This window comes from Chiloscyllium plagiosum, chromosome 20 (genome assembly GCF_004010195.1).
Source record: "Chiloscyllium plagiosum isolate BGI_BamShark_2017 chromosome 20, ASM401019v2, whole genome shotgun sequence".
NCBI classification, from domain to species: Eukaryota; Metazoa; Chordata; class Chondrichthyes; order Orectolobiformes; family Hemiscylliidae; genus Chiloscyllium; species Chiloscyllium plagiosum.
This window is the reverse complement of record NC_057729.1, coordinates 317,110-332,878: the sequence shown is the minus strand read 5'-3', so window position 1 is coordinate 332,878 and position 15,769 is coordinate 317,110. Positions and strand designations below refer to the sequence as shown.

At 42.9% G+C, this 15,769-nt stretch overlaps 1 protein-coding gene across 4 annotated transcripts in view; it reads right to left on the bottom strand.

Moving 5' to 3' along the window:
- The window catches only part of stx16 (syntaxin 16), a 52,478-nt gene extending 47,259 nt beyond the window's left edge, over nt 1-5,219 (bottom strand). For 2 of the 4 annotated variants that reach the window (XM_043710080.1, XM_043710081.1), the window contains exon 1: nt 4,922-5,219. In XM_043710080.1, the coding sequence (XP_043566015.1) occupies nt 4,922-5,077 (156 nt within the window). In that variant the 5' untranslated portion in view covers nt 5,078-5,219. The remainder of the gene's footprint in view (nt 1-4,921) is intronic. The other 2 variants (XM_043710082.1, XM_043710083.1) reach the window with 2 other exon arrangements.
- Nucleotides 5,220-15,769: the final 10,550 nt, after the last annotated feature.

The following is a 15,769-nucleotide window of genomic DNA, read 5'->3' as shown; positions in this document are numbered from 1 at the left end:
CATTAATTAACATACAATTAAGTACAGAACATCCATCAATTGACAGCATCAACCTCTTATACTCAAAAAGAGGTCACCTTGAGAGATCTGTTCTCAGCTTTGGTCAGAATTACCATGATATAGAGTCCTCATTTTAACTCAAAATGCTTGGACATGTAGGAAGTTGAATTACATCATTCCTTCAGTGACCAATTCATAACCTGCAGAGAAAGATAAAGGCTCTTTTCTTCCAGAATAAATTGGTTTGCTCCCTGGCTTCTTGCGAAGTCTGGGTAGAAAAAGCTGTAGTTTAGTAACCAGCAAGGCTCAGATGGTCCCAGTTTTCTCCTCCCTGATACACCCAATATTGATTAAGACTACTGTCCAACAGAGGTGCATTTGACATCAGTGCGCTGGGCTAGAGGTGAAGACACCAATAAAATATCAGCAGTCCATGTGTCAATATTTATCAATATTCAACTGATGTCACTGAAATAAATTATCCAGCCAACAGCGTATTGCTGTTTGTCGGAGCTTGCTGTGCTAATTTGGCTGACATATTTCCTACAATGCAACAATGACTACACTTCACTTCAAAAGTGTTTCATTAGCTGCGTAGCACTTTGGGATGTCCTGAAGTGATAAAACCCATGACTACCTTGGTTTAAATCCAGCTGCTGGGATGACCCAGTAAACTAAGTAATCCTCAAATCAAAGAGGAAATGGGACCCTGGCACAGTACAGAAAAAGATTTACTAAAATGATGCCAGAACTGAGAGTTTATACACATCATGAAAACCTGAACAAATAGGGGCAATTTTCTCAAAGAAAGAGCAGGTGGAGGGGTGGGCTATGTAGTCTTCAGAATTACATACTGAGAGGATAAATAGAGAGGAGATGCTTCTGCTTGCAAGCAAGACCAATACCAAGGGCCGGAGGAATCATTCATAATGAGTTTAGTATAATTCACGAGAAACATCTTCAGGTGAAGAGTGGTTTGAAGATGGAACTTACCACCATTGGGAATGGCTAAGGTGAATAGAACAGATGTACTGAAGGTGAAGCTAAATAAACATCTCTCCCCTACACCTCATCCCAGATCCAACCCTCCAATCCTCTTGAACTGTCCCACCTGTCCATCTTCCTTCCCACCTATCCACTCCACACTCCTCTCCGACCTATCACCATCACCCCCCACCTGCATCTACTTATTGCCTTCCCAGCTACCTTCTCCCCAGCCCCATCCCCATTCTATTTATCTCTCAGTCCCCTTTCTCCACTCATACCAACCCCCACCCCACATTCCTGATGAAGGGCATATACCTGAAACATCCTAAAAATAGAAAAAGATAGCTTAGACCTGAACATTTTCCTATTTTAAAGGCAAATGCCAGATGTTGCATTCCAGACGTAATTCCTTTGGGTCAAACTACCAGTTTTTATTCATACACTATAATTAAAATACAAAAGCAAAATTGGAATAACAACAGTATTGAAAAACCTAATAGAATAATATATTATTTAACTACTAAACAGTACATGTCCTGATATAGTAACAGCTCATAATCACACCCTTTGCAGACATAAATTCAGTAAAATAGATTGTCTCAAATGCAATTCTAGCAGCAGTAAAAGAACCCCCAATTTTTAACAGTGAGAGAGAGAGGAGAAACAGCTTCTCCCTACAGTTTCAAGACCCCAGCAACTGCTACTGAAGGCTAAAACTAAAAAAATCTTAGTTCTGTGCAAACTTGATGCCACCCATTCAGGCTGTTTCTATTGTTCCAACTTGTTAAAAACCCCCAAGACCTCACAAGCTGTTTACAACCTTTGTCACAACCTTTCATCATAAAAAAAAGAAACCAAGACAAAATATATCTCTTAAAGCTGTAGTATCACCATACTATACACATGGATTCTTTCAACTCTAAACCTGAAGAGCTTATGCCTGAATCATCAACTCTCCTGCTCCTTGGATGCTGCCTGACCTGCTGAGCCTTTTCCAGCACCACACTTTTTGACTACAAAATAAGTTTAAAAATCTTAATTTACCGTTTGATTTAATTTTTCAAATATAAACTTCGTGAGATAATTTTAGATATTAAAGCCACCAAGATGTCCTGTTGCACTTTTCATGTCTGGCATGTTGTTACGATAATATTCCAGAATCTACTTACTGAAGTCCCAAATAATGAATTGAAACATACAAGATTCTGAAGGAGCTTGATATGCAAATGTTGAGATGATGTTACCACTCGGGAAGGAATCTCGAACTAAGGGTCATAGTTGCAAAATAAGGATACATGCATTTAAAACTGAGGTACAAATAAATTTATGCTCCTGAGTAGTAAAGAGTTGTTGAAAATAGAACACAAAGTATTCAAACAGGAGGTACATAAATGTTTGGAATAGAGGAGTTGATGGCTATGAGGAGCTGGCATGAAGCGTGGGGCAGAAGTGTCATGATTATGTTATAGTGGGACAGGCATAAGGGGCTGTAGATTTTACTCCTGCTCTGTACTCCCAGCAAATGTAGTTACTTGCAAATCGTCCCACATAGTAGATAGTCTTTACCTTATACAGCATGTGTGGACTTGAGTGAAAAAGCATTCTGCTGCTTCTACAAGTTATGGGGTTCCAAGTAAAGGAAAATGTATATTTTGCAGTTTTGTTCAAACTTGAATCATAAGCTATTCATTACATCATTGTTAACGTAGAATTAAACCATTAAACATATATGCTTTCAAAATAAAAGCGCAAATAAAAACTCTACACACCAAGGGGTCATATTTGTAAGGTGAAAGGCAAGATGTTAAGGAGAGATTTGAGGAATTTTCTTTCATCTGGAAGATGGTGAGAATCTGAAATAGTTCACCCTGGGAAGGTAATCAAGGTGGAAAGCATCACAAACATTACAAAGAATTTTGATGAGCACATCCAGCCATCATAAGCGTCATGTCAATTGCTCGATTTGGATCTGGGGAATGAGATGGATCAAGTAGCAGAAGGAGACTTTAGCTATGGAGAAAGACAGGAAGCAATTCAGTGGAAAAATAATTAATTGGAAGAGGAACACCTCAATGGAGTGAGAATGAATCTGAAACAAAAAGGTTGACAAACAAAACAGTGTAACAAATGGTTGTCTGGAAAGAGATGTTACAGTCACAATCCATTTCCACAAGGGGAGAATGCAGCACAAATAAAGTCAGAGTTCTCAGATAATAAAATAAATAACTAGTAAGACGAAGCAGGAAAAAGGTGTGTGGTGTTGTGGTCAAGTCACTGGACTGAAAAACAGAACCCTGGGGACAAGAGTTTGAATCCCACCATGCTAGATGGTATGATTTGAAATTAATTAAAATTTGGAATAAAAGCAAGCCTAATGGCAACCAGATAATGTTGATTACTATTGATTAACTACATTTGCTGGAAGTACATAATGTGGGACCATATTGATAGTTGCAAAAGAACCATCTGGTTCACTAACATCCTTAGCAAGACAGTTGATTCTTAACTATCCTCTGGACAATTAGGAATTAACAATAAATGCTGACCTAGCAAGCAATACCCATGAACAAATAAAATGCATATCACACATCATATGGATAATACAACCAAGAACCAGGTTGAAGGTTCATAGTAAACAGAAGAGACTGGACAACAAAGACAACACAATATTAACATGACACTACTACGATGTTTTCATAAGCATTTGCCTTCTGCTATTTTACCCACTTTTGTAAAATGCTATAATACAGGCTTAGTAGCAAAGTCAAAGTAAAAGGGTCAGCATGTGCACAAAGTTTGCTTTGTGACAGAAAACAGAGTTGTGGGAAATGATTGTTTTCTAGACTGGATGAAGTGAGGTTGCCAAATAAAATTTGAGAGTATAATGAATCATGAGCAGAATAAATCAAGTGGACGTGAGTGGTGGAATACACTGGCATGCAGCAAATGATATTTAATGCAGAAAAGAGAAATACATCTTGTATGAATAACAAGAGGCAGTGTAACAAAAGAAATTCCAGATATGGTGTTGGACCTGGGTTTATACGCATGAATCATTACAGGTGGAATGTAGTGAAACAGAGCAGACAGAACCTTGCGTTTTATAAGTAAAAGCATAGAGTCTAGAAGCAAGGATGTTACAGTAAATCTTTATAACAATTTAGGATCAGCCTCAACTGGACTATTAACTACAACATCAGGCATTGCACTTTAGCTAGAATGTGCAGAAAAGATTTAAAAGCACGTTAGCAAGGATGAGACACTTCAGTTACGCAGGTAAATTGGAGAAGTTGCCACTGTTTTCCTTGAAGAGAAGATTGAGACATTTGGTTCAAAATCATGAAAGGCTTGGGACACAGCTGATGGGAAAACCTGTTCCGATTGGCAGGAAGTTGGAAAGCCAGTGGAAACGGATTTCAGGCGAATGACAACAGAAATCACAGGTGACAGGAGGAAACTTCTCTTCAGGAACCAGGCGGTCAGGGTCTGGAAGGTGCCACCTGAGATTGTAGTGGAGGCAAAAAGCAGTCGTGGTTATATGAGGGAAATCGGATGGTTATCGGGGGAAGAAATATGGGGCTAACAGGACTGAGTGAATTGCTCATGGGGTGACCTGGCCTCTTTCTCCGTGACTGTTCAGCGGTTTAAGGAATCGAATGGCCCTTGGAGCGATATTCTGTGTAATGAAGTTAGTTTTATACTACACCGCATGTACAAATTATACAGAATATTCCACACCTGTATCTTCTATAATAACCTGTGCGTGCTATACATCCACACTGTGGTCTGGAGGGTTATTGCTAGACTCTGTATCAATGGGTCATGTTACCCATGGCCCTGGTGCCGGTGCCGGGCCTGGTGCCCGCCCGGCTTGCTGCTCCCTTCTCCCGGCTGACAGACTAACACGGGGACGGGGACGGGGACTGGCACTCACCGCAGCGCTGCCGCTGCCGCCGCCGCTGCCTCGGCCCAGGGCCAAGGACAGGACCTGTCCCGGCTTTGTACTCACTTGCTCGGCCAGCAACTGCCGGCTCTGGGCCGCTCGGTTCCGCATCAACACATAGGCATCGGTCAGGCTGCGGGTAGCCATAGCTGCCGCTACTCCCCGCTCACCGGCCCCTTCAATCCCCTCAGCCCGGGGGGGGGGGGAAGGGAGAATCTACAGCACCCGGAAACCATCCGGGGAAGGGGATGACTGTAGCACCCGGAAACCACAACCTACGGGGGGGGCAGGTCCGTCCGCCTAAAGATACCGACTCAACCTCGTCGGAAGGTTCCGGGTGTGTGTGTGTCCTCTGAGGAGAGCCTCTTGCTGAGAGACTTGGTATTCAGGCCTCAGGCCCATTCTCTGTGGTGTACCGATCAAATTCTCAACAATATCTCGTGAAAACACAACTGCCCAGTCAAATTAAGCCTCACTAGCCACATTTCTTTCAGCAGGTATGCTTGAAATTTTTTTCCCCCTTCATTCATGGGATGAGGGTGCCACTGGCCAGGCCAGCATTTATTGCCCATTCCTAGTTTCCCAGAGAGTAATTAAGAGGCATCCACATTGCTGTGGGTCGAGAGTTACATGTAGACCAAACCAGGTAAGGATGGTAGTTTCTTTCCGCAAAGGACATGTGTGAACCAGATGGTTTTTTCCATTAATCAGCAGTGTCATCATTAGATTCTTAATTCTAGTTTTTTTTATTTGAATTCATCTGTGATGGTGGGATTTAAACCCAGGTCCTAGAATATTATATGGGTCTCTCGGTTAACTGTCCAGCACTAATACCACTCAGTTATCGCCTCCCCAAGTGTGCCTTTCATAGGCATGAAAGGTTCTGCTGCATTCTCATCCCCAAACCTCATGATCGTGGACTTTCAGAAATGAAATGAGAATAGTCATAATTGTAATGTGCTGTCTGTTTTATGATTGGTCTACTTGAAACAACAAATCGAGATCCATATATTTTCAGGGTGGGCAATGAACACATGATGATGTATAACGTAACACAGCCAAGGTCCAGAATCCGTCAGTTATTGTTCACAAGCTTAAATTAACATAGAATCTCTACAGTGCAGAAAGAGGCCATTTGGCTCAGGGAGTCTACACCAATCCTCCAAAGAGCATCCCGCTCAGACCCAACCCCAGCCTCCTAACACATCCCTCTATCACCGCATTTACTAAGGCTAACCTGCCTCACTTGCACATCTTTAGACTGTGATTGGCAACCCATACAGATATGGGGAGAACATGCAAACTCCACACAGGCAGTCACCCAAGGCTGGAATGGAACCTGATTCCCTGGAGCTGTGAGGAAGCAGTGCTAACCACTGAGCCACCGTGCTGCCAGGTTTGTGGAGATGGTGGTGCATTGGTAATGTAATTAGACTCACAATCCAGAGACTCGAGCTTATGATATAGGGGACATGCATTGGAATCTCAACAGAGCAGCTGTGAGAATTTAGATTAAATTAATAAAAATCTGGAATATAAAGTCAGTCTCATTAATAGTAACCAAATTACCTATGGCAGATTATCCTAAAAACCCACCTGGTTCACTAAAGTTCTTTAGGGAAGGAAATCTGCTATCCTTGCCTGGTCTGGTCTGGTCTACAATTTGGCCTCATACTTGTAGCAAGTGGTCAATTACGACTGGGCAACAAATGCTGGCCTTGCCAGGTGATACCTGCATCCAATGGAAGAATAATTTTGTTAAAAATACCAATACCAAAGGTCATTGTATGTTTCGGGAGGAGTGGTTTAGTGGTGGTGTCACTGGGCCAGTGGTCCAAAGGCCCAAGCTCTGGAAACACTGGCTCAAATCTGAGCACAGCAGCTGATAGTATTTACATACATTTACTTCAATCTAGTCTCAGTGATGCTCATGAATTATAAAAATCCATCTGTTTAACTAATGTCCTTTAGGGAACAAAATCTGCCATCTTTGCCTGACCTGACCTTTATGTGACTCCAGACCCACAGCAATGTGACTGACTCTTAACTGCCCTCTGAGATGACCTGGCAAACATTCACTTCAAGAGCTATCAGGGTGAAACATGGGCTCAACTTCAACCCATAGGAAGCCACTGTTTCAGACAGGAATAAATATGGTGGTAGGCTGGAAGCTTTTTTGGCATGTCCATGGACAACAGATCTTACAAAATATTACTGTTAAATATTTTATAATTTTTATTAATATAGTTTTTAACATAGTGGAGAATTCTGATCTCTTCAAGGTTAAATATGCCACAAATAAAAAGGGGTGGTAAGGTGGTTAGCACTGCTGCTTCACAGTGCCAGGGACTCAGGTTTGATTCCACACTCAGGTGAATATCTATGTGGAGTTTGCACATTCTCCCAATGTCTGCATGAGTTTCTTCTGGGTGCTCTGGTTTCATTTCATACTTCAGACATGTGCAAGTTAGGTGGATTGGCCATGCTAAATTGCCCCCATAGTATCCAGGGATGTGCAGGTGAGGTGGATTAGTGCGGTAAATGTGGCATTATAGGGATAAGGTGAGAATCTGGATCTGGGTTGGATATTCTTCAGAGGATCGATGCCTTTTCCCCATTGCCCTGCATATGATTACTATTGAAAAAACCATCTAATGCCATGTTAAATATCTCACACCACATTTTCAGGCAATGCATCCCATTAGATTTCATTATTTCATTTCATTTCATTACATTACAGTGTGGAAACAGGCCCTTCGGCCCAACAAGTCCACACCGACCCACCAAAGCGCAACCCACCCATACCCCTACCCCTACCCCTACATTTACATTTACATTTACATTTACCCCTTACCTAACACTACAGGCAATTTAGTATGGCCAATTCACCTGACCTGCACATCTTTGGACTGTGGGAGGAAACCAGAGCACCCGGAGGAAACCCACGCAGACACGGGGAGAACGTGCAAACTCCACACAGTCAGTCGCCTGAGGCGGGAATTGAACCCAGGTCTCTGGCGCTGTGAGGCAACAGTGCTAACCACTGTGCCACCATGCTGCCTCATTCCGTAACCTAGCAAGTCACTATGTGTAAAAGACTTTTTCTCACATCACCCTTGCTTCGCTTTCACATCACTTTAAATTTATACCTCTCATTCTTGTAACCTTTACAAATAGAAACAGCTTCATACACTATTTACTCTGGGAAAAAGTGAAGACTGCAGATGCTGGAGATCAGAGTCAAGATTAGAGTGGTGTTGGAAAAGCACAGCAGGTCAGGCAGCATCCGAGGAGCAGGAGAATCGACGCTTTGGGCAAAAGGCTTATGGGCCAGGGTGCTGAGAGATAAATGGGAGGGGGGATGGAGCTGAGGGGTAGGTAGCTGGGAATGCAGTAGGTAGATGGAGGTGAGAGTGAAGGTGATCGGAAGGAGAGGAGAGGGTGGAGCAGATGGGTGGGAAGGACAGTGGACATGGAGGACAGGTCAAGAGGGCAATACCGAGTGGGAAGGTTAGATCTGGGATAAGGTGGGGAAGGGGAAATGAGGAAACTGGTGAAATCCATATTGTTCCCTGTGGTTGGAGGGTCCCAGGACCTGCATGTCCTTGGGGGAGTAGGAAGGGCTGTTAAAGTGTTTGGCCACGGAGTGGTGCGGTTGTTTCGTGTGTGTGTGTGTGTGTCCCGGGATGTTCTCTAAAATATTCTGCAAGGAGCGTCCTGTCTCCCCATTGTAGAGGAGACCATATCGGGAGCAACAGATACAGTAAATGATATGTATGGAAGTGCAGGACAATCTCTGACGGATGTGGAAGTCTCCTTCTCTGTCCAACCTTCTAGGATTTTGAAAACTTCAATCAGCTTTCATCTCAGCCTTCTTATCTCCAAGGAGAACAACCCCAACTTAGAGTCATAGACTGTTAGAGAGGTACAGCACTGAAACCGACCAGTCGGTCCAATTCGTCCAAACCGACCAGATATCTGAAATAAATCTGTGTTCCATTTGCCAGCATTTGGCCTATAACCCTCTAAACCCTTCCTTTTCTTACCCATCCAGGTGCCTTTTAATTATTACAATTGTATCAGCCTCCACCACTTTCCCTAGGTACCTTCTGCATGAAAAAATGTTGCCCCTAAGAACCCTTCTAAATCTTTCCCCTCTCACCTTAAACTTATGCCCTCTAGTTTTGAATTCCCCTACCCTGGGGAAAAGACCTTATCCATGCCCCTTATGATTTTATAAACCTCTATAAGGCCTCCAATGCTCCAGGTAAGGTAGCCCCAGCCTATTCAGCCTCTCCCTGTAGATCAAACCCTCCAACTCTGGCAAAATCCTTGTAAATCTTTTCCAACCCTTTCAAGTTTCACAATATTTTTCCTATAGCAGGGAGAGCAGAACTGAATACAGCATTCCAAAAGTGGCGTAATCAATGTCCTGTACAGCTGCAATATGACCTTCCAACTCTGATACTCAATACACTGACCAATAAAGGCAAGCGTACCACATGCCTTCTTCACAATCCTGTTTACCTGCCATTCCACTTACAAGGAACTATGAACCTGTAGTCCAAGGTCTTTTTGTTCAGCAACACTCCCAGAACCTTACTGTGGATTCAGTGGAAGCCCACAGAACAAGAAAGGGTTAAGTTGGACTTAATTAGGTTGGGAATGAGTTCTTAGCAGATGCTTACAGGGCAAAGAATAGCGGTTTTGCTTTGCGAAAACATTGTGGCACTTGATTAGATTAGCGATGAGTTCTTAGTAGCTACTTAAAGGACAAGAACAGTAGTTTTGTATTGCTAAATGGGTAACTGATTATAGAGAGAACATGGGACCATTAGAATTGTTGGAGCACTTAGGCGAACAGCATGGGGGTAGTGATGTGATGCTCTTCACTGAACTATAGTGGTTAATGGTTGAAGCGCTTAAGTGGACAGCAGGGGGTAACCTCAGAAATAAGTTCCAATTGACATTGCTATAGAAACTGACATTGCTATAGAAATTAACCTTGCTGTAGAAATTGACATTGCTATGGAAATTGACATTCCTATAGAATTCGACATTCCTATAGAAATTGACATTGTTGTGGACAGAAAACACAAAACCACAGAAATCACATGGATATAAGAATGTGAGCCATGATTGGACAGGAAGCAGCAGCCTTACACCATCTTTGCAGTTGCCTTGTCCCATCCATGTAACTGACACACTTCTGCAACAAAGACTTAAAGAAGAGATCGTGGAGTTTCCGTGCCTGATTATTCCTATTATCAGGGAAAATGAGTACCCAACACTCATTAAGTGTATTAAGTCCTGCCCTGATTTGCCTTACCAAAATGTAGTACCTCGCATTTATCTAGGTTAAACTTCATCTGCCACTCTTCAGTGCATTAGCCCATCTGATCAAGATCCCATTGTAATCTGAGGTAACCTTCTTGACTGTCCACTACAGCACCAATTTTGGTGTCGTCTCCAAAGTTACTGACCATACCTCCTATATTAACATCCAAATCATTTATATAATCGACAAAAAGCAGTGAATCCAGCACCAATCCTTGCAGCATACATTGGTCTCTGGCCTCCAGTCTGAAAAGCAACCCTCCACCACCACCACTCTCTGTCTCCTATCTTCAAGCCAATTTTGCATCCAAATGGCTAGCGCTCCCTGGACTCCACATGTTCCAACCTTGTTAACAAGCCTACTTTGCAGAATCTTGTTGAAATCCTTGCTGAAGTCCATACAGACAATATCCACCACTCTGTCTTCATCAATCCTCATCATCACTTCGTCAAAAAACTCAAGTTAGTGAGACATGATTTCCCACACATCAAGCCATGTTGACTATCCCTAATCAGTCCTCGCCTTTCCAAATACATGCAACTCCTGTCCCTCAGGATTCCCTCCAACAATGTGCCCACCACTGATGCCAGGCTCACTAGTCTATAGTTCCCTGGCCTTTTTTAAACCACCTTTCTTAAATAATGGCACCACATTAGCCAACCTCGAATTTTCCAGCACCTCACCCGTAGCAAGGAGCCCAGCAATCACTTCCAGAACTTCCCACAAAATCTTAGGATCCACCTGATTCGATCCCAGGAATTTATCCACCTTTATCCATTTTTAGGAAGTCCAACACCTCTTCCTCTGTAATATGGACACTTCTCAAGATATCAGTATTTATTTCCCAAGTTCTTTAGCTTCCACAGTAAACACTGATGCAGAGCATCCATTTAGTACCACCTGCCCTATTCTCTCTCTAGTTACTGTTTTGTCCTTAATATATTTGCAGAAACCCTTTGGATTCTCCTTAACAGTGTTTGACAAAGCTATCCCATGTCCCCTTTTTGCCCTCCTGATTACCCTCTTAAAAAATTCTACCATTCTTATATTCTCTATGGATTCACTCGATCCCTGCTGTTTATGCTTCCTTCTTTCAATTTCTCTAGTCATCCAGCATTCCCTAAGGCCTACCATCCTTGCCATCACTCTAACAGGAACATACTGTCTCTGGACTCTCATTACCTCATTTTTGAAGCCTTCCCACTTCCAGCTATCCCTTTACTTGATAATATCTGTTCCCAATCAGCTTTTGAAAGTTCATACCTAATACCATCAAAATCAGCCTTCCTCTAATTTTCAACTTTAACTTTTAGATCCGCTGTATCCCTTTCCATCACAATTTAAAAACTAATAGATTTATGATCACTTGCCCCAAAGTGCTCCTTCGCTGATACCTAAGTCACTTGCCCTGCCTTATTTCCCAAAAAAATGTCAAGTTTCGCTCTTTCTCTAGTAAGTACATCCACATACTGAATCCGAAAATTTTCTTGGACACACTTAACAAATTCCTCTCCATCCAAGCCCTTAACACAATGGCAGTCCCATTCCATGTTAGGAAAATTAAAATCTCCTACCATTATCACCCTGTTATTCTTACAGATGACTGAGATCTCCTTTCAAATTTGTTTCTTATTTTCCAGCTGACTACTGGGGGGCCTATAGTACAATCCCAATACGCTGATAATTCCTTTCTTATTACACATTTCCACCCAGATAACTTCAGTAGACTGGATGTCGGTTTGTCACTGAGCTGGGAGGTTCATTTTTCAGACATTTCGTCACCATACTAGGTAACAGCTTCAGTGAGCCTCCGGATGAAGCGCTGGTGGCAAAGCCCGCTTTCTATTTATGTATTTAGGTTTCCTTGGGTTGGTGATGTCATTTCCTGTGGTGATGTCATTTCCGATTCTTTTTCTCAGCGGGTGGTAAATGGGATCCAAGTCAATGTGTTTGTTGATAGAGTTCCAGTTGGAATGCCATGCTTCTAGGAATTCTTGTGTGTGTCTCTGTTTGGATTGTCCTAGGATGGATGTGTTGTCCCAGTTGAAGTGGTGTCCTTCCTCATCCGTATGTGAGGATACAAGTGTGAGAGGGTCATGTCTTTTTGTGGTTAGTTGGTGTTCATGTATCCTGGTGGCTAGTTTTCTGCCTGTTGTCCAATGTAGTTTTTGTTACAGTTCTTACAAGATATTTTGTAAATGACATTAGTTTCGTTTGTTATCTGTTTTGGGTCTTTCAAGTTCATTAGCTGCTGTTTTAGTGTGTTGGTGGGTTTGTGGGCTACCATGATGCCTAGGGGTCTGAGTAGCCTGGCAATCATTTCCAAGGTGTCTTTGATGTAGGGGAGAGTGGCTAAGGTTTCTGGATGTGTTTTGTCTGGTTGTTTGGGTTTGTTGCTGAGAAATCGGTGGACTGTGTTCATTGGGTACCCGTTCTTTTTTAATGCACTGTATAGGTGATTTTCTTCTGCGCTTCATAGTTCCTCTGTGCTGCAGTGTGTGGTGGCTCATTGAAATAATATTCTAATGCAACTCCGTTTGTGGGTGTTGGGATGATTGCTCCTGTAGTTCAGTATTTGGTCTGAATGTGTTGTTTTCCTGTAGATGCTGGTTTGAAGTTCCCCATTGGCTATTCGTTCTACCGTGACATCTAGGAATAGCAGTTTGTTGTTGTTTATCTCCTCTTTAGTGAATTTATGCCAGTAAGGGTATTATTGATGGTCTTGAAAGTTTCCTCTAATTTGTTTCGTTTAGTGATGACAAAGGTCGTCATCCACATGGCGGACCCAAATTTTGGGTTGGATGGTTGGCAGAGCTGTTTGTTCAAGTCTCTTTGGTCTAATCCGATAATCTAATCCAATATCAGGGTTCTTAGCAGAGGCAATAAGGAATTCAGTAAGGCTTTTGATAAGGTTCCCCATGGTAGGCTGATGGAGAAAGAGAACTCACATGGGGTCCAACCCTTCCTGAAGAAGGGCTTATGCCCGAAACGTCGATTCTCCTGTTCCCTGGATGCTGCCTGACCTGCTGCGCTTTTCCAGCAACACATTTTCAGCTGGGGTCCAACCTATACTAGTTAGATGGGCAGAGAACTGGCTGGGCAGCAGAAGACAGAGAGTAGTAGAGGAAGAGAATTTCTCAAAATGGAGAACTGTGACCAGTGGTGTTCCACAGGGATCAGCGCTAGGACGACTGTTGTTTGTGATATACATAAATAATCTGGAGGAAGGCATAGATGGTCTGATTAGCAAATTTGCAGATGACACTGAGTTTGGTGGAGTAGCAGATAATGAAGGGGACTGTCAGAGAATGCAGTAGATTATAGAAAGATTGAGAGTTAGGCAGATAAATGGCAGATGGAGTTCAATCAGGGCAAATGTGAGGGATGATGCATTTTGGAAGATCCAATTCAAGAGTGAACGATACTGTAAATGGAAAGGTCCTGGGGAAAGTTGATGTACAAGAGAGATCTGGTGTTCAGGTCCATTGTACCCTGAAGGTGGCAACACAGGTCAATAAGAGTGGTCAAGAAGGCATGCAGCGTGCTTTCTTTCATCGGACAGGGTATTGAGTACAAGAGTTGGCAGGTCATGTTACAGTTGTATAAGACTTTGGTTCAGCCACAATTGGAATACTGCATACAGTTCTGGTTGCCACATTACCAAAAGGATATGGATGCTTTGGAGAGGGTGCAGACGAGGTTCACCAGGATGCTGCCTGGTATGGATGATCCTAGTGAGGAAGAGAGTTGAGTAGATTAGGATTATTTTCATTAGAAAGACAGAGCTTGAGGGGGGACCTGATTGAGATCTACAAAATCATGAGAGGTATAGACAGGGTGGATAGCAAGAAGATTTTTCCCCAGAGCGGGGGACTCAATTACTAGGGGTCACGAGTTCAAGGTGAGAGGGGAAAAGTTTAATGGAGATATGTGTGAAAAGTTCTTTAGGCAGAGGGTGGTGGGTGCCTGGAACACGTTGCCGGCGGAGGTGGTGAAGGTGGGCACGATAGTGTCATTTAAGATGTATCTAGACAGGTACATGATTGGGCAGGGTGCAGAGGGATACAGATTGGTGCAGGCTAAAGGCCCCATACCTGTGTTCTTTGTACTTTGTTCTTTGTACCAGTCAATGACTAACCCATTTTCTCATTATCTCTCTGGGTGCCAACACCCATCCCCCTCACTTACTAGATTAAATCCTCCCGAGCAGTTTAGCTAATCTCTTTGCCTGTTTATTAGTCCCCTTCCAATTCAGGAGCAACCTGTCCTTCTTATTCAAGTCACTTCCACCCCAAAACAGATTCAAATTGTTCAAAAATGTGAAACTCTGTCCTCTGCACCAGGTCCTCAGCCACCCATTCATCTACTCTATCCTCCTAGTCCTACCCTCATTAGCTCATAGCACCAGGAGTAATCCAGATATTACTACCCTCAAAGACCTACCTTTTAACTGCCTGCCTAATTCCAATATTGTCTTGTCAGAACCTTGTCCTTTTCTCCTCCTGTCTTGTTGGTTCCAATGTGTACAACAACCTCCTGTTGGTGTCTCTCCCCTTTGAGAATATTCTGCACCCTCTCTGCAACATCCTTGACCTTGGCACCAAGGACACAACACACCATTCTGATGTCTCCCTGTCGGCTGCAAAATCAGCTGTCTGATATCTTGACTAAAGAATCCCCTATCAGAATCGATTACTTGGAACCTGATGTAACCCTTGTTACTGCAGAACCAGTCCCAGTTCCAGATGCATACCTGTCAGTGTTACATTCCCCTGAGAGTCCATCACCTCCTACAATTTCCAAATTAGCATACTTGTTTGAAATGGTGATAGCCACAGGAGACTCCTGTACTACCTGCCTCTGTCTCCTACCTTACTTGGAGGTAACCCATCTACCTGGCTGTATCTGCGATTTTTCTCCCTTCCTGCAACTGCCATTCATCACACCCCCTAGCTCCTGTAAATACCTCATTGACTTGAACTGCCATTCCAACTGATCCATGCAATCCAATTTACAAACACACACATTTCCTACAGACATAATCATCGGTTACATTGAAATTGTCCCTCATCTCCCACATCTGACAGACAGAGCGCATGACTCGACTGAAGGCCATCTTTGCGCCTTAACAATCTACAGACCCAGAAATTAGCACAGTCAAAACACTGCTCTAGGTTAACTTGGTATCTATTTTTTATATTTTTTAAAAAGTTTAAGGTGGGCACCAATCAGGAATGAGAATGAATATTGGCCTTATGAATGCAACTCTAACAACATCCAGGATGAAGCAGCCAACAGATGTTTAACCATCAACATCTGTTCTCTTCACCACCAATGCACAGAATGTAACCACAGCACCACAGCAACTCTTCAGGGCTCCTGTCTAAACAAATTAAAACAAAGAAATGTGGATGCTAGAAATCAGAAACAAAAACAGAAATTGCTAGAAGGAACTCAGCAGCTTATGTGGAGAAATTCTGAGTTAATGTTTCAGGTCTAGT